General features: G+C 35.2%; 2 protein-coding genes across 3 annotated transcripts in view; one reads left to right on the plus strand and one right to left on the minus strand.

The window, feature by feature from the left end:
• Positions 1–20,588, plus strand: part of LOC123525153 (nucleolar protein dao-5-like) — a 58,911-nt gene that overhangs the window by 7,718 nt on the left and 30,605 nt on the right. The gene's annotated exons all lie outside the window — the stretch shown is intronic.
• LOC123525838 (prostaglandin E2 receptor EP4 subtype-like) lies at positions 139–9,941 on the minus strand. The gene is made up of 2 exons (XM_045304994.2): positions 9,106–9,941; positions 139–5,245 (listed from the first exon to the last, which is right to left on the minus strand). The coding sequence occupies exons 1-2, from the start codon at positions 9,877–9,879 to the stop codon at positions 4,673–4,675; spliced, it is 1,347 nt and encodes a 448-aa protein (XP_045160929.2). The 5' UTR covers positions 9,880–9,941; the 3' UTR covers positions 139–4,672.

Genomic DNA, 20,588 nt, shown 5'->3' on the forward strand with positions numbered 1-20,588 from the left:
ATTTTCATTTATATCACTGTATAATATTGTATAATTTGGCAATATAAGTACATGGACAAAGTATCATATTGGCAACTATAATATGAAATGTTCTTGCAGGAGATAGTATTTAGATATAGCATATAGTAGTAATAATAATAATAATAATAATAACTTTATTTTCTGAAGGTGACATACTAAGTGTACAAATACAGATATTTTACAACTTATTTCCAGTATGGCCTTCAACTGATATACATTCACACATACACACAATCATACAGTCAATTTATAATTTAACATTTATACAAAAATACACATATCAGAATTAATTAAATTTTCTCGACAAACACGTCTCAAATTAAAGAAGGCTTAAATAAACGTAATGTAACAATAACTATGTTTTAAAAGAATTATCATGCGTCACAAAGATTATACATGACAATTAAGATACATACAAAAAAGAAAGTCTGTCCCATAAGATAATAAATAGTTCCAGATTTGAATAATAAGATAGTATGAATATTATTATTATTGGAATAGAATACAGTAACATCAATTCAACACAATTCTTGTAATTACAAGTAATTAATTGTTAAAAACTATTTTAACAAGAGAAAATTCTTTAAATTATGCTTGAAAGTAGTTATATTATTATTATGAAGTTTAATGTAAGAAGGAAGTGAATTCCATATGTGTGCAGCTTTGTAGCTAAATGTTTGTTTCAGGTAGTTCGTTTTAGGTTTAACAATAGAAAGATCCATGTTTTCGATTGAGCGCAGAGTGTAATGATCATTATGAACAAAATGTAGTAAATCTGAAATGTATATAGGACAATCTCCTGTTTTACTTTTGTACACTAATAATGAAATATGGTATTTGCACCTGTTCTCAAAAGATAGAAGTTTTGAATTTCTTAATATTTCATCAAAGTTGCTACACTTTGATTTTGTAATTATTTTTATAGCGCGTCTCTGCAAAGATGTAATTTTATCAGTGTCCGATTTGTGACGAAGTCCCCAGACATTGCAACAATACTCCATGGTTGACATAATATATGCATTGTAATACAATAGTTTCATCTCATCTGTTAAGAAAAATGCAATTCTTCTAAGTAGAGCAATTTTTGAGTTTAGTTTATTGGCCATGATACTAACGTGGGATTGCCAAGACAGAGTTTCATCGATATATACACCTAGAACTTTCTGACACTTCACATTTTCAATGACCGAACCGTCTTAAATTAACTCAAGTTTTTTAGTATGTTTTATTTTGACTCTAGTGCTCAATACCATACATTTTGTTTTTGAAGGATGAAGTGACATGTTATTTATTTTACACCAATTATGGACACTATTTAGGCTATACTGAAGTTCAGACTGAATTTTTGTAAGAAATGAAAACATAACATCAGACTTTCAAACTTACCTACGTACTGAAGGATTAGTTTGTAATGGCGTTTAGTAAATATTATAAATGATCTGTCCGCCCGGCTTAAGGATAACCTGGTGTAATAGGCCTCAATTTCACCAAAAGCGCACATACAACTTGATAATGTAAGCTTTAAAAATGTCAAACGATAGAAATAAGGTGCATATTGAGAAGTTATATAGTGACAGAAGTTCTCAAAAATTTCCTTTATATTACCTCCCCTGATAATTTTGGTTTTTCATGAGTCATCTCCCCTGAAAACTAGAAAAAAATGATTTTCTCCTTTTCCCTACGGGGAATTTTAGATTTTTTTTGTGATATTTGTATCAGAATCATATATTGCAGCTTTCTACCGCAAAATTTTCTCGAAATTCAAGTTCAGATTCTTATAATCAAAGAAATTATATATTTTCCATAGGCATCAATGGTAACTTCAATACTGATTATCTCCCCCAAAAAATGCTAAAATTTGAAAAATCTCTCGGTGAAAAGTTTTTAACTTTGAATGTCTTTAAAGTGACCAAATTTCATTTAAATATTACCATACAGTTACAAGATATGAAATATGGCTATTACACCATGTTATCCTTAAATTTACAATGTAAAAGTACACAATATACTACTTTTACATATTAAGACTTTACAGTAAACGGTTTTGAAGTTCGGTAAGGTCTCATAACTGTGTGTAATCTTAAAATGTATACACTAATCTTACCGAGGTCTTCAAGCTGGGTACGATGTCATATCATTGTATCGCTGTATTTACGTTTAAAGGGTGAAAATATATCACACTTTTAAAAAGGATTTGCATTAGCTGCACGTTCTTGGTCAGATGCAAAATAGTATGTGCAGTTTAAAGTTCTCCACATTTTTAAGTTGTTATGTACAGCTGGTTGTGTACATTTAAACAAGCTGTATTTTTGCTGTTCACTGTTTATATTAAATTTTATCAGCATTTCATAGTTGTTTTGTGTATTGAGTCAATTGTTATGTCTATCAGTTGTTCCGTTTATTTGTTTGTTTGTTTGTTTTGTGTATTTTGTAAATTGTGTAAGTGATGAGTGTAACTGATATGAGAACACTAAACTTAGTTACTGATTGCCAAAGCGTGACTTTGTACTTTGTAATATTATATTAAAACATGGACTGTCCGACTCCCTTATATATGGTGGCTGATTTCTGCCATTTCGTGTTGTCGGGGCGAAAGCACGACGTTTAGAGGGCGCCGACACGACATATTTATTTGCCAAGTTTTCGTGTTGGCGGGTATGAATATGTCATATTGGCGCCTTTATTTGTCGTGCTGTCGTGTTTTCGCCCCGCCGACACGAAAACTCGACAAATTAGGTATTTTTCAGGATTTCGCCCCGCCAACACGAAAACACGACAAATACCTTATTTGTCATGTTTTCGCCCCGCCGACACGAAAACTCGAAAACAAGACAAATATCTTATTTGTCGAGTTTTCGTGTTTTCGCTTTGGCATCTTCCGTTAGACATGCACACAACAATTACTGAACTGAACACAACATAACTGCATGCTAGAAAATATAGGTTTAAGAATAAAAATTGACTTATGTTTTATGTATATTTCGACCGAATACCATTTTGTTACATAAAAAGATATCGAAAGACGAAGGTCGAATATCAAAATAATATTTTCTCACAATTTAGATCCAAAAATGCACCAGAGGCCACCATTGCATTCCTATATTTCAAAAATGTCCGTGGGAATACCATCTGATCCCCTAAATAGGAGGGCATGACCCCTTACGTACCTCAAATTTTGGACAAAAATGCAGCAGGGACCACCATTTCATACCTATATTCAAAAAATGACAAGGGAGAGACCCTGTGATTCCACTGTCAGGAGGGGGTTAACCACCGTACCTCAAAATTTGGACTCAAAACATGCAGCAGAGGCTACAATTTTATTCATATATTTCAAACATTTCCAGGCGGACACGCCCTGACCTACCTAACATGAGTGTCTGAAAAGTATTTGTCATGTCGGCGGGGCGACAACAAACAACATGAAAACTCGACAAATAGCTAGTTTGTCGAGTTTTCAGGTCGGCAGCGCGAAAACACGACAAATAAAGGGCGCCAACACGACATATTTATACCCGCCAACACGAAAACTTGACAGATAAAGTCGTGTCGGCGCCCTCTAAGCGTAAAATGTGTTGTGCTTTTGCCCCGCCGACACGAAAACTCGACAAATCAGGTTTATGTCGGGTTGTCGTGTTTTCGCCCCGCCAACACGAAATGGCAGAAATCAGCCACTATACTTATATCTTACTAGATTACTGATTTACAATCTTGCGTTACAATATAAGCTATTTATAGTAATAACAAAGGGAAGTAATCCTACAAACTGCGCAAAAAGAGGTTTATCTGTGTCCTGTGTTAATACTGTTCCATTAAGGTAATTATCTTTGCTAAACAAAAATGTATGTCACAGTTAGGGCCTAAGATTTTATATGACCATTGACCCCTAAGCGTTACATTGACCTTTAAGAAAAGGGACTTTGGTTTATCCATGACACTCATTGTCATTGAGGCTAGCATTTATGCCGAGTAAAAATAAGATTGCTCAAAAAATTAGTTTAAGTGTGGGGCAGAAAATGTCAAATTTTGCAATTTTGAACAACTCAAGAGCCATAACTCTTAGAGATACTGGTCCGAACTCGTTAGCTTTCAAATTTGATCAAGATTTTGTAGTAATACATCTTCTGTATAAGTATGGTTGTTATCAAAATAAAATTACTATAGTTATCGAGCAGTCAGTTTGGGCAATTTTGTCCAATAAAAGGACCATAACTCTAGAGATACTGCTCCGAACTGGCTGTTTGTCGAACCAGACTTAGATTTTATAAAGATACACATTCTGTATAAGTTATGTACAGTTCTGATAAAAAAAATACTCTAGTTATCGAGCGGACACTATCAATTTTGGCATTTTTGACCAATTCAAGGGCCATAACTCTAAAGATACTGGTCCGAACTGGCAGGTTATCGAACTTGGCCTAGATTTTATAGAGATGCATACTTCATATAAGTTTAGTCTAGTTCTAGTTATTGAGCGGACACCTTTTTTTTCCGCCCGCTACACAGCCCAACCGCCCATCCGTCCGTAAAGGATGAAAACAATACGTCCCGTTTTTTTTTCAAACGGGCGTATAATAAATATGGGGTAATATGGCATAATTAGCGCATAATTAGCGCATAGTTGTCATAGAATTAACGTAACGTGTGTATATCATTCAGGTTCGCTTGGTAGATTGTTTTCTTCCGTCGCAGCTAGTTCTGTTGTGACAACTTGTGCAGTACCGAGCGACAATGCAAATGCTTGAGGAAGATGTGTAAAACAAAACAGACTTGAGGGATGCTTTAGTCCAAAAGCACATTGAGGGTTGTGCTGACTCATCAGTTTTTGCAAAGATGGTCGCTCCTTACGATCTGATTTAGATTTTCTAGAAGTCTTCGTACTTGCTCTTGACGTTGATGTAGTACTAAGTTCACTTAGAAACATATCGTTTTCGTCAAAATTGTTCGCTAAGCTGTCGGCTGTAGTTTCATTCTCAACAATCGTTGCAGTTGTACTTGTAATGCCGTTTTTCAAACTACAAGCACTTTGTTTTCTATATACCTTCTTGCAAAATCTTTCCATAACATTTCGAACCAATTTCATTCCTTTAGCGAACATTTCTTTTCTGAAAAGAATGTATATCCATGGGTCCAGTATTTGGTTAAGAGAAGCTAGACGTAGCGTCATTAGGTCAGCTTTGACATTCACGTGTTTGTGGTGAATCTGGTTGATGATAATTCGAACCTAAAACATAAATGAAATGGTTACTATGCATAAAAAACTGTTAGATGCGCGTTTGTTAAATGGACGCTCTGTCTTAATTAATGCATTAATACATGACTATAGCGTCATTTATTCAGATAACATAGAACAAACCTCGGATTCCCCAATATGACACCTCTCATTAACTGGAAAAATGCGGACTCTTTCTAATGCCCCAGTCATAGTGTCACTTTTTGGCCGCCATGTATAGCTACGTTGGAAAACGTAGCTACAACGTGAGCCAACGTAGAATAACGTGACTGAAACGTGATCGAATGTGACAAAACGTGAACTGGAAATTTTAATTTCGGACATGTTCAAAATTCGCTGCCGTTTTTCAACAACATACTACAACATGACAACAACGTGGCGAGAATGTGGTATAACATAGCAAAAACGTAACAGAACGTAAACATAGCGCGTCCGTCCGGCCAGTTGATATTGCCAGTAAAACTGTCACGTGTCGGCCACCAGCCACGTTGGTTATTTAGGCAAGTCAGCCAGCCAATGCGTGACGAGTTTTAGCTGCACGTGGTTGCAGCGTGGCAGCAGCGGAGCATAACGAAGCACAGCGTAGAACAACGAGGCGACAGCATAACCCGACTTTGATATTCTCAATCGTGTCACAACGGGACTATAACAGCGTGGCTATCACGTGGCTAGCGCGTAGCGACAACATGGCACAAAGTGGCACCCGGCTGAAATTTCCAAAACGTGGTTGTCAGAAACGGGGCACAACGGCGCGGCCAAAACGTGACACTATGTCTTGGGCATAAAGAGTAAATATAAACAAATGACAGAGTACTGCAGTGGCAATACAGAAGTCCCCTACCGATGGTAAACTTCCAATAATGACCTTGACCTTTGACCGACAAGTATAGGTCATGTGTGGACACATTGACTCATTTCAATGTAGCACTAAGATAATGCATCAATGTATATAAAGTTATGGAGCAAATACAATTTTTACATGACCTTCAGTAGCGACCTTGACCTTTGACCTACAAGCATAAGTCATGTACGTGCATAATCTACATATTGCCCTCTATTCACATACCAAGATTTATGAACCTAGCTTGAATACTTGTTGAGTAATTGCAGTATCTAGATTTGCGGACAGACAGACGGACGGACGGACGGAAGAAGGGCATTCCTTAAGTTCCCTCCGGTTTTCCGTCGGTAGGGGACTAATAACGAAAATATTGACACTTGAAACTATCCCAACAATGTTTTGAAATATGCTTTAAGTTAGGGGTTCTATGATATCAAGGGTACGTATCACAAGGTTTTGATTGAAGTGACAGAAGCTAACGACAAACATAACTTTGTCAAGTGCTAATCCAGAGGTAATGTCACTGCAGCCATAAAACTGATAAAATAAAAAGATAAACCCATACACCATGATACATTTCTAATACGCCTGAAACTGTCATGAAAATATATATCAAAGTTATTAAAGTATCGACAAATATATAACAGGTCAGAGACCACCAGTTCAAAAGGTACATGGAATTTAGTGGGACTAGGGTAATGTTTAGTCCGTTTTGCTTGTTCAGTTATGTAAACTAACACAAGAAATGATTGTTTCCAAAATTTAAACCATTTTACTATGTTTATAGTGTTTTATTATACATTGTAACAATATTTGCTGCATTTGATGAGTAAGAAAGAGTTTAGCTAAAAGTTCATAATGAAAGTAAACTTTATGTAAAATCGTTGATTACAAGACAATAACAGGCACTCTGCTCATAATTCTAACAGCTCAAAGAATATTATTTTTGTTGTTGTTGTTTGTTTGTTTTTTTTTTTTCAATTTTCAAAATATTTAGATCAATTTTGAATTTATCGCCGAGACAGCAATTTTGATAGAGTATTTTCTGTTGTAAATTTAAGCCACTTTTGGCACTATTTTTCATGAATGAGTGTGGGCCTTATGTTTAAGTCACCTGAGCACGAAGTACTCAATGTGAGCTATTGTGACCGGTCATTGTCCGGCGTCCGTCGTGTGTCGTCCGTCAACATTTGCCTTGTCATCAAGAGAGGCCACAGTTGTGATACAATCTTTATGAAACTTGGTCAGAATGTGTGTCTTATTGATATCTAGGTCAAGTTTAAACTGGATCATGTAGGGTAAAAAACTAGGTCGACCAATCAAACCAAAGGAAAAGCTTGTTAACACTCTATAGTCCACAGTTTAAGTTTGAAACTCATGAGAATTGGTCAGAATGTTTGTCTTGATAACCCCTCGGTAAGGTTTGAATCTGGGTTAAGTGGGGTCAAAAACTAGGTCATTCGGTCAAATAAAAAAAAGCTTGTTAACATTCTAGAGGCAATAATTATGACCCTATATTTATAAAACTAGGTCAGAATGTTTATCTTGATGATCTTTAGGCCAAGTTTGAAACATGGTCATGTAGGGTAGAAAACAAGATCATTAGGCCAGATCAAAGGAAAATCTTGTTAACATTCTAGAGACCACATTTTAAGTTTAAAACTCATGAGAATTAGTGAGAATGTTTGTTTTGATGACATCTAGGTCAAGTTTGAATCTGGGTTATGTGGGGTCAAAAATTAGGTCACCCGATCAAAGCAAAGGAAAAGCTTGTTAACACTCTAGAGGCCACATTTATGATCTAATCTTCTTGAGACTTGGTCAGAATGTTTGTCTTGATGATCCCTTTTGGTCAAGTTTGTATCTTGATCATGTGGAGTCAAAACCTAGGTCACCCGGTCAAATCAAAGTAAAAGCTTGTTAACACTCTTGAGGCTGCATTTATGATCGTATCTTCATGAAACTTGGTTAAAATGTTTATCCTGATGATCTCTATGCTAAGTTCGAAAATGGGTTATGTGTTTCAAAAACTAGGTCCCCCGCTCAAATCAAAGGAAGAGCTTGTTAACACTCTAAAGGCCACATTTGTAACCCTATCTTCATGGAACTTGGTCGGAATGTTTATCTTGATGATCTCTAAACCAAATTTGAAACTGGGTCATGTGGGGTCAAAAACTAGGTCACCCGCTCAAATCAATGCAAAAGCTTGTTAACACTCTAGCGGCCACAATTATGACCCAATCTTCATGAAACTTGGTCAGAATGTTTATCTTGATGATTCCAAGGCCAAGTTTTAATCTGTATGATGTTGATTTAAAACTTAGGTCACGTACTCAAATTAAAGGAACGCTTGTTAAAATTCTAGAGGCCACATTTGTGACCCTATCTACATGAAAAGTGATCGAAATATTTACCTTGATGATCCCTAGGTCATGTTCGAATCCGGGTCATGTGGGGTCAAAAACTAGGTCATGCGCTCAAATAACATGAAAGCTTGTTAACACTCTAGAAAACACAAATATGATCCTATCTTCATGAAACTTTATCAGAATGTTTATCTTTATGGTCTCTACGCCATGCTCGAAGCTTGTACATGTGGTTTCAAAAACTCGTTCAATTCAAAGGAAAAGCCTGATAACACTCTAGAGGATGTAGGCTCAATTACATGTACTCAGGTGAGCGATCCATGGTCATCATCTCCCTCTTGTTTCAAACTTACATGATATCTTAGTTGCTATTAAAGAAACATTTCCCTGTAACGGGTTTGAATGTTATGAAAAAGTAACATTTTTTAGAATTCTACTGTGGGGAAATATATAATTATGCATAAAACTAACGTTGTTATATTAATGATATCTAATAAAAAAAATTAAAAAAAAAGATCCAGCAAAGAAAGAAGCCCCCTCCTCCTTACAGCAGCTGCTCCTACGCCTATATACTACCATCCCTGTAGATCGATTCAAAACGTATATCTGGATTTACGCAAAGATTACGGAATAAAATATCTTACCAAAAAAGGACACCAGCACGTGGAGAAAATTACGACAATTCCAATCATCAGTATCATCATTTGAATTTCTCTGCTTTGTCTGTGTGAACACGCATGGCAAGGTGCCATCGCAACCGCAGCACATCGCATCTTAATTAACACACTGATCACAAAGAGGTTGGATATCGCGGTTACAACTATCCCAAGAATGCCAATTATTGCATAGAAATATGCATACATTTTATTCTTTATCACACTGCTTGTAAACGTGAAAAAACACCAAGTTCCTGGAAACTGTACGATATTTTCACCGAGACCAATTATTGGCAAACAGCCCATAACAAAAGCAAACGACCAAAGCGCCATGAGTGCGTATTTTGTTTTACCAATGGTAACGTGCTTGTCGTAAACGAATGGATGACAAATTGACACAAAACGGTCCACTGCCATAGTACAAATTATCAAAATTGTTGAACAACTCGCGAAAATAAGCATAAATGATTCATAATTGCAAAGAGGCATTCCTCCAACCCATTTAAAATTATTAGCATACACCGCTAACGTTACGGGTGAGGTGGCGCACGTGCCAAGCAAATCTGTGCAAGCAAGTGCCCCGACAAGTCTATAAAACACTCTCCGTTTGTGTTCCCTTGATGACCGAGCTAGAACAACAGTTGCCAGTATATTACCAATAACGCCGGCGGCAAACATAGTCGCCGGTACAGTGAATGTAATCAATGGGTCCGCCAACGGTTTAACAGCTGAATATGTATTATTTGTTGCACTGATATTCATAATATGTTGTCTGGTTGTTGAAGAGACGTTGAGTTCTGATGACGTAATCAGCGTATCGTTCTCTAAAGACGACATCCTCTGTAATATATGATATATATAAATATAGCATATCATAAACATCAGTAAAACACGAAGAGAAAATAAGGTCTGAAAATTGATACTTTCCAGTTACCCGCCCGGCAGTCTTCTCCCATTTCTACTAATTCCACCCATTCTGGGACTCAGAGTGTGAAAGTCTTTCCGATCATTTTGGTTCGAAATTATAAATAATATTCTGTAATTTGTACAACAGGTCAAAAATATAAATGAATACAACAACAACAAATTTGTTCAGCATTAAGCAAAATTACATTGCTTCTAGCCCAACATGTTCATATGAAAAACATGAAAAAAAAGAAAAAAGATCACCGACTTTCAGAAAAAAAAACATGAAATTAAAGAAAAGGTTCTATTTCATATTATACTTTTCAGGAATATGACTTACATATAAAATGCAAAAATAATTACACGACAGGAATTAAAATAATAGTTCTTGTCTGCGCTTATTCGCAAGATACAAATATTTCGACAGGTTTAGTTTATCAAACTTATTCAATGTTGGCCATGTGTTATAGAATGGTTAAAATATATTTTGCGTAAATCTGTATACTATGGTGGCTGATTTCTGCCATCTCGTTCTGGCGTGTTGGCGCGTTTGCAGGGCGCCAACACGCCAGGACGACAATTATACGCGCCAAGACGACAAACAAGGCATTTGTCGTTCTGGCGGGGGCGCCAACACGCTAAATTGGGAAGTTGTCGTCCTGCCGTTCTGGCGTCTTAGCGCGTTTGCAGGGCGCCAACACTCCAGGACGACAATTATACGCGCCAAGACGACAAAATCCATATTTGTCGTTTTGGCGCGTTCACTTGTCGTCTGAGGGAATGTTAATAGAAAGTGATACTCATTTTCTATGATTTTGGAATTACATTATTATATCTACCTCTCTCAGTTTTCTAGATTGTGGGATGATAGACGAAATCTACTCGGATCAAGATGGTTCGAGTGTGAAATTGTGTTTAAATCTGCAATATGTTATCAATCGCTGTGAGTTATCTATATTTGCATACCAAGTGTGGTGATATTGGTCGTGTGTTCTTTGTTCAGTTGGGAGACGGACAAAAACCCACCGGACAAAAACCCACCCAGTGATTTTTACATAGGCGGACAAAAACCCACCCTAAAAATTTTCCAGGCGGACAAAAACCCACCCTATATATTTTGTAGGCAGACAAAAACCCACCCTTTATATTTTGTAGGCGGACAAAACCCCACCTGATACATATTACTATGTATATATAAGGGTTATGCTGCCAATTTTTGGAATAAAGTAGTGCTGTTTTTGCTGTATTATTATTCCTATATGATTACCAGAAGAGTAGAGTTTATAATTGTTTTCTTTATAAACTGTTTCAAAATTGACTTACATTTTGTTCACATTTAAAACAGTTTTTCAGTACTAGAAATAGATAACATTCATTCTAAATAAAAGCCAATGAATAAAAACATTTTATTCAACAGTTTTTATTTTTCTAATTGCATAACATGACAAAGAATAAAGGCTAATTAAACGGTAATTATTTTGCCAAATATCCGACATACCCAGACTGTCTAGATTAGATTTTATTTGATGAGCCCAATTTAAGACATTATATCATTTATTGCGTCTTCCTTGAGCATAATATAAATTCGCTATTTAATTTTAGAATTTTTGTATAATCATATTTACTTGTCGTCTTATTTTCATCGGTATTCTACCGAGTTCACCATATAATCCACATAAAGTGGACTCTGAGTATTTACCCTTAGATTTTTTTTCTACAAAACTTGTTATAGATTAATTCTACATCTTTTGCATCATTTCCTCCCCATATTTCTGAGCCGTAGTTTAGTACGGATGAAACTAGGGTGTCAAACAATTTACATTTTTTCAAGTTCTCAATTCGAACGTGTAGAGAATAATCGAAACAAAGCATCTGAAGCATGATCGACAATACTATGTTGCGTGCGGTACCAGTTACCATTTTTAAAGAACTGTATAAAGTACCTAAATACTTGAAAGATGAAATTACCGCCAGGTTTTCATTATACAGGTAAAAATCATAACTGAATGGTCCCCCCTTTCGAAAATCATTACCATGGTTTTGTCTATATTAATTTTTAACCCGAACGTATTGCGATAGTTTTCAACATCGTTTAGCACAGCTTGTAATGTTTCTGGTTTAGTAGAGAATAATACTTGATTATCGATGTATAATATAAACAAGAGCACCGCCTTGCGGGTGCGGACGCTCATCTGATTTGTTTTGTCTCTGTATAACAGAAATATTGTCCTATCCATGATTTTCTAAATCCAAAAGGGGCCAAAATTCTTGCAAAAAGCAATGTAGAGTTACGGTACTTGCTCTGCAGAGTCAGCTTTTAATGGCAAATAACTGCTCCAAGTTTTAAAGCAATAACTTTGACAGTTAAGGAGAACAGTTGACCTAAACGCAAAACTTAACCAAGAAATCTGATATTTTCTAAGTCCAAATGGGGCCATAATTCTTACAAAATGCAGAATGGAGTTATCTTTCTTGCTATACAGAGTCAGGTTTTGATGGTGAACAAGTGTTGCAAGGTTCAAAGCAATAGCTTTGATAGTTTAGGAGAAAAACTGACCTAAACACAAAACTTAACCAAGAAATCTGATTTTCTAAGTCCAAAAAGGGCCATAATTCTAGCAGAAAGCAGGATGGAGTTATGTTTCTTGCTGTACAGAGTCAGCTTTTGATGGTGAACAAGTGTTGCAAGTTTCAAAGCAATTGCTTTGATAGTTTAGGAGAAAAGCTTACCTAAACAGAAAACTTAACCAGGCTACGCCAACGCCAACGCCGGCGCCGATCAAGTGATGACAATAACTCATCTTTTTTTTTTTCAAAAAATCAGATGAGCTTAAAAAGACGTAGTAAATCGGAATAAATACATCAGATATAGTAGGTTGGGAAAAGTGTATTGAAGTTTTATTTCTCCATAGACATATTTCTACATAAATCTGTAGGTTTTTCGCAATATAATCCGCTTTAAATAAGATTTCACGCGGACAAACAAAAGAATTCACAGCCAAATGGCTAAAAAGTTCGTAGAAACAAAACTTGTACAAAAACACCTGTTGGTGACAGGACTAGCCAATTTGTAGCATTTAATTAATTTAAAGTAGTTAAATGCCAAAAATGTCATTATTGACTAACAGGCTGGGTAATTTATAAGTGTACGTATTATTCGTATTAACTGGTCTGGCACGACGATCTTCGTGGTGTGATTTGATTCACATCTTCCCATTTGAAAGGTAAAAGAATGCCCTTCATAATTAATTTGCTATCTCAATTTTGACTTCTGTATGCTAATACAGGTTTTGTTTTGGAACGGCCCATATAAAGTCTTACTTTTAAAGAACAGTTGAAATCTTGACATTGCAATAAAAAGCGGAAATTCAAGTATACCTCTGTTACGGACTTGGTGGATCTCAATCTCCTTATTTTTATCAAAATGTTTCTAAATCGTCATCTAATAATTATATCATAAAATTCACACAAGGACTTCCCTAAGTTTGATCTTACTGTAATTATAAGCTGAATTATAAACAAGTTTCCCCAATAAAGATGTTAAAATCAAGTAGACAAAACAAAACAAAACTGATACAATCCAGTAAGACTTACTTGTATTAATTTATGTCCTTATTATTCCATAATTACCGGTGCTTTTAGTCATTTAAACTAAATTAAGAACTTAAATATTTTGCTCGATAATAACTTCCAGTTGCGACACAAAGCATCTGCTTTCATTCATCTATACGTAACTTTTGGTGGCTCGCTAAATATTTCATTGGGAATGAAAACAATTGTATTCATTCAATAGACAGTACAATAATATTTTTACTTTGCTTTATTGTAACTTCGATTCTGTTATCGATGACCAGCAATTAATCTGGAAAACCAATAACCCGATTAAAGGCGGATTAAAACCAATAACCCGATTAAAGGCGGATTAACAAGACAAAAAGTAATAAAATATGTAAATATATAGTCTTCAAGAGTAATTCTTCATAACCATTGACCTTAAACTTAACGGTTTAAAAGTACACTTCTGACTGTATAATTCCCGACATCGCTGCGAAAACAAAATTGTAACAGTTTTTTATGGTGTACCATTTGAGATGAAAGTCTGCTTTGCATGCGCTCACATTTCAAAATATATTTTCACGTATAAAAATATGATTGGACGCGTAAATATATACGTCTATCTGTATATTTTATAAACGTGCACGCGTAAATATGTAGATGCACGCTTATATATACGTGCGTGTGTATATATACGTGAGATTGTAATTACGCGTGTACGTATAAATTTATGCATGCACGTCCATATATGCGTGCACGCTTAAATATACATAGACCTATAATCACGCCAACACCTATAAATTAATGCGTTTACGTCTATATATGCGTTCACGCGTATATATACGTGCACGCGTAAAATTATACATCCACGTATATATTTACGCGTACATTTGTAAAAATAGAGGTGCACGCGCATATAAACGAGCATCCAGAATTACGCGTGCACACGTAAAATTATACGTCCACATATATATTTATGCTTAAACTTGTAAATATATAGGTGCACTCGTATATTTAAGTGCGACTAGAACGTGCTTGCACGCGTAAATATATACGTCCTCGTGTATATTTTCATACGTACACGCGTAAATATGTAGGTGCACGCATATATGGACGTGCACGCGTAAATTTATAAGTGCGCGCGTAATTACAAGTGCACTGATATATACACGCGCACGTCTATATAAGCGTGCACCTACCTAATTGTGCGTGCGCGTATAAAGATATATACGTGGACGTATATATTTTAGCGTATACGTGCATGTATGTTTTGAAATGTGTACGCACGTAAAGCAGACTTTCGACCCAAATGGTACACCATAGATTTTGGTCGCACTCGTGTGCAAATCAAAGTCTGTTAAAGAACCGATTAACATTGCGCCAGTCGTAACAACTTCATGAGTTCATGACGAAAAAGGATTAGTAGGTTATGCCATCAATGGTGTATACTTACGAATACATAGGAATATGTGGCTAATTAAATACACGATATATGCAAATGTTAGAAACTAGCATATTAACAAGTATTGATATTTTTCTTCTGTAGCTTTTCCGTCTTTTGTTCTGCCTCACAATGCTTTCATGTTACAATGTTACCATTAAATTACTACATCTTACATCTAAGCTTTTCAGGACATCGATAAATAATCGTCTATGAATGACAAATTGTCACGGTCAATTCCTGTGAATGCTGTTCTTTTCCGAAAAAAAAATGTATTCCAGACAGAATAATTTTTGTGTTCAAAAGCAAGACAATTTAAATGAAGTAAACGCAACTTTGATCTACTTTGATGAGAATCGAGCAAATAGCGCATGTTATGCAATCTGAGCGCAAATAACTTGTATCCTGTTTGTTCAGGTACTATCTTCAGCTAGTATGCTGTCTTTTAAAATTAAAAATGCTAAAGTCACGTTAGTTTTCCGGCGCAGTCGTATTAAGCTCGTTTTCATGACCTACAATGACATATAACACAAAACTAAGTTGACAAATCAGATCGTTTGATAATGTATCATATTTGTATCTGTACAAAAGATAATGCCACAGTCTTGCTAATTGGATGAAAGTTTCAATATTTTCACTCTGTGTCTTGTGCAGTGTTGAGTGAAATGATAAAAGCGGCCATCCTGAATAACACTTTTTACAGTTTTAAAGGTATATATTGGTCAGCGGTATATTTAGCAAGCATATTGGTATGTCAAAACAAATGCAATAAAGTTTGTCAATAAATATAGTAAAAAATCTTGTTAAGATACTTAATTTTATAGCTGTATACGATCGTATAACTAGTTACATAAACAGGTGTAGATTTCAGGTTCAATTGAGTAAAGAAGGATTTCTGCTGACAATCTTTTTCTCCTGCAGCCACTCATGTTCAGCTGTAGAAAGGAATCGTTTCAAATGATTTAAATCCAAAATACAGTATTCTTAGAGTAGATCTTAAAGCCCAAAAAGTAGGTATTCCGTGTTTGGTTGGTTTGTAAATTTGTGAAAGAATGGGTTTGTTTACATTAGCTATTTCAGTCACGTGACCATGACTTTCTTGCATTACGAATAACATGCCGTTTTCGCAATTTTTCATTGTTGATAGATAGATACAAATTATTTGAGTCTGCTGCCTTGGAAAAGTATGCAAAAAATGTGTAATTATTACCGCCGTCGCGAAATTTAACGTCAGCCTTGCGACATTTGACGGTACTCAAATAAATAGTTCAACATTTCTTCTATCTGTCACCTCACTCTGGAACAATTTTGATATGTATGTACAGTTCATACATATTTTTGTGTAAGTGGCAGAAAATTTTCAGTATGAAAGAATAATTTGATAAGTTCCTGTAACCATTTTGGGGATATCTTTTGTAAGTACTTAAATGCTGCAATAGCTCCTTGTATGACGTACGTGTATGTTTGCTTTTCTTGAAACAGATCATTGTAATGAGCGATAATATTCAAAAACAATTTTCAGTGCTCTATATTTCATTTTTTACAGTTTTCACTATTTTGTTTTCTATAAAAATGCCAAACTAACGGTATAATGTTATTTATTTTAGATTTTTTACTCCAGTTCCGGACAAATCCGTTGGTATTTAGCACACTTAGTGCAAACAAGAAATATCTTTAAAAATGATGGTCGGCGAATTGTAATAAGGAAAGAAGTTTATGAATTTTTCATCTAACATTCATCTTTCATCTAACATTTTGCAAAACTAAACACCGCACTTTAACAATTTAAATGGTTCTCTTTTAATTTTTCGCAAAGGTTTCGTAGGTTTGCAATTTTGTTTCGTTTATCCTTAGACGAATAATTACAGCAGTAGTTTGATGAAGATTCATGAAGCGGTTCATGAGAATAGGTCATTAAACGTGTTTATATTTTTAGCTAAATTGGTCCCTACCCCCATTTGTAACAAAATAGCAAGAGACCTTACGATATTGTTACACATCGAGTTTGATAAAAATCCATTACATTTTAGTGGTTAATGCGAAGAAAGGCATATCTACTTTTAGCTATAGTGGTCCCTAATAGGGCCCAAGTTCCTATATAAATTAATTTGGAAGAGGACCTTATAATGATGCTCCAGACCAAGTATGACAAAGATCCACCAAGCTGTTCATGAGACGCTGTATAAAGGCATTTCTAGTTTTAGCTCTAGCAGACCCTAAAAGGGGTTAAATGTCCCAGCTGAACAAAGTTGGCTGCGGGCCTAATAAAGATGCTACAAATCAAGTTTGATTAGAATACATGAGAAAAAAATCAATTAAAGGATTTTTTTTATTTATTATTTTTATTTATTTCTAAAATAGGCCAACTGATCCCGCTTTAACAAATGCATATTCGCTATTCATGAATCTTTGGACAATGACGTCACACCTATAAAAAAGTGAAGGTCAAGCAAAACATACAATTGTAATTATTTCAATATTTCTGTTTCATAAGCAAAGTTTGAAGGTAGTTATATCACATAGCTAAACTGTATGCAGCGTACCTTCATTTCAGTGTAATGAGATTCAGTCACTATATAGCATATATATAATAAAACAGATTTCAACTGAGTTCAATATTTGCATGCCATACTAAAGAAAGATATTCATATATAATAAATCAGTTAAATAATTTATAACAAATATATCAAAGCAAACAAGTACTCATTTTAATATGCAAATTGAATAAGTCACAAAACCAGGAAACTTTTTCATATACAGACGACAATTGTAACAAGGAAAATCTTTTAAAAAGCCCTTCTCTACATAAAAGACTCTTATCACACCCTTATTCATGTGATACGCAGACCGTATTCAGCTCTTTCTTTAATTTGATATATGTTGGTATTTGAACAGGTTTTTATCATATTTATTAAACTTACTTATCATTTTGAGATATCATTTTGAGATATATCAATATTCTAGCTAAATATACTGAGCCAAAGTTAGCTTTAAAACTGTGAACAGCGTCGTTTAGGATAAACGCTTTTTCTTGCATACCAGACGGGGATTTCCGGTATTTTTACCAGTGCTGAAAAAATCCATCTTACACCCCGGGGTGTAAGATGACTCTCGTGCTTTAAATGACGTATTACGAACTACATATATGTAGAAGATTTATGTAGTTATTTATATTTTATTTCGAAAAACGGAATAAGAATCAAATAATTGACAGTTCCTCTTTGTTCCTGATAGTATATTTCTCGATTCAAAACACGTTAATTTATCAAAAATTCATAACGTTACGCTGGAACTGATAAAACAAAACCGGAACTAAACATTGTTATTTGTCTTTGAAACGTCATGACGTCTTTCCTGTTTACGGACGTTGATTTCCCGTTTAAATACGCTGCTATAAGAAATAGTTCTAAAAAGAAAGCCGTTCGACTGATTTTATTTTTATTATTATATCTTGATATTGGTATGCAAGAAAAAGATTCTGTCACTGGTTATAGGTGCAGATGGGAATATCCGGCTCTCGGGTAACTGTTTAGGCGGTAACTCGGTAGGAACCTCGTTACCGCCTAAACAGTTACCCTCGAGGCCTGAAATTTCCATCTGCACCTATCACCGGTGAAAGAATCTTATAGTCTACATTTCACTCATCGTAGCACAATGAACAGAGTGAAAGAAATTGACACTCTCGTCCAATCAGGCAGAGTGTTGCATAAATCTTCCACTTTGATAAATTATCTATAATGCTTTATCAAGAAGTTTGATTTGCTAACTGAAGTCACGTGGCATAGGTAAACGAAAACGAATTTAGACGGCGTCGCCGAAATAAAAAAACAGTAACTGAGACTCTTATCGTTATTTTAGTTGGAGAAGCTCTGAGTTTCTTAGACCGGCGTCTAACCATTCAACCAATGAACCCGCTCCTCTTGCCTTCCGTCGGTTATTGGCATTCTGCATTATACGTAATACATTTTTTAAAGTTGAAAATACGTACAGGTTCTTGATATTTTTGTTGATTTAAATCGTCGATTGTTTTTAGTGAGGTGTTATTGCATTTCATTTTTAATACAGATACGTTTATTCTGAGAGTTTGAGCTTCGACTTGTACATGAAATTAATCATTGCCAAGAAATACATCAATCCGTCAAAAACTTGGAAGTGTAGAGGAAAGTCACGTGAACATAAGTTGCACGTCTCAAGTATGCAACCTGTATACTCAAAGACTTTTATAATCAGTCACCGTTGTAATTGCGATATCTTGGATAGTATTTAACTAGCACGACTGAAAGTGTCTCGATCACCTTTGTTCCCATTAGTCCAGTAAATCTAGTGTCAAAAATGCAAATAAAGGAAAAAAATTGCACAGAAATGGTTTTTGTGTTTTCATGTCCTACAACATGTGCCGAGTCAACACTGAAAAATCTAAGTACGCAAAATATGATTTTTTGGGCAAAAGAACAGAAAACTGCGATATTCTGGAATATTGATAATACGCCTATAACTATGAGTAAACTGGAATTTTGAAGCTTAAAAATGTTGAAACTTAACTTGTACATTGTTTTCAATGACTTCTTAACATTGCATATATAAAAAGATTCGCAGAAATACCATTGATGCCATTTTATAGTTCATTTTAAGTACTGTGTTGCAAATATTTCGATTTAAACCTGCGAATTAAATTTAGGAGAAAAGGGTTCGAATCCTATTAATTTCTTTAATTTAAAGAATAACTCTATATGAACTCTCTTTCAAAGTCAAATACACACTTAGACAAGTAAGCATGCGGATAAGAATGCATTCTTTCATTGTATTTCCATGTCTAACTTACATAGTTACTTCTAGATTTTAATTTACAATTTGTAAGCATGTTGTCTGCTACACATATAACATTTAGGAAACACTGTTTCTAACCGACCGGGAGAGTCTGCTTTATTTCTTCACAAATAATCAAACAAGTCCTGATTTCTGAGTTATTATTAGCTCGACTATTCGAAGAATAGTCTAGCTATTCTATTCTACTTACCTTGGCGTCGGCGTCGGCGTCGGCGTCACACCTTGGTTAAAGTTTTGCATGCAAGTACATATAGCTATCATTTAAAGGCATATAACTTTAAAACTTTTTTTTCTTTTTCTAGGCTAATTACCAACCTCACATGTGTCTTCAGGGGTCATAAAACTAGGTGATAGCATCAAGAGCCATAACTCTAGACATGCATTTTGGCCAAATTAGTCCCCATTTTGGACTTAGAAAATTCTGGTTAAAGTTTTGCGTGCAAGTACATATAGCTATCGTTTAAAGGCATAAAGCTTTGAAACATATTTTTTTCTTTTTTGGGGGGTCAATTACCGACCTCACTGGGTCAAGCCGCATAACTCTGACATGTATTTTGACCAAATTATGCCCCCTTTTGGACTTGGAAAATCCTGATTAAATGTGTCTTCGGGGTCATGAAACTAGGAGATAGCATCAAGAGCCATAACTCTGACATGCATTTTGGCCAAATTATGCCCCCTTTTAGACTTAAAATCTTGGCAAATGTTTTGCATTCAAGTACATATAGCTATCATTCAAGGC

Source organism: Mercenaria mercenaria, chromosome 3 (assembly GCF_021730395.1).
Source record: "Mercenaria mercenaria strain notata chromosome 3, MADL_Memer_1, whole genome shotgun sequence".
NCBI classification, from domain to species: domain Eukaryota; kingdom Metazoa; phylum Mollusca; class Bivalvia; order Venerida; family Veneridae; genus Mercenaria; species Mercenaria mercenaria.

What these genes read in the sequence shown, in the direction of transcription:
- LOC123525838 (XM_045304994.2), bottom strand. Translation starts at nt 9,879, where the DNA reads ATGAATATCAGTGCAACAAATAATACATATTCAGCTGTTAAACCGTTG. An exon ending in CGTGCTGGTGTCCTTTTTTG is followed by an intron (nt 5,246 to 9,105) that starts GTAAGATATTTT and finishes TTTATGTTTTAG; the next exon opens with GTTCGAATTATCATCAACCA.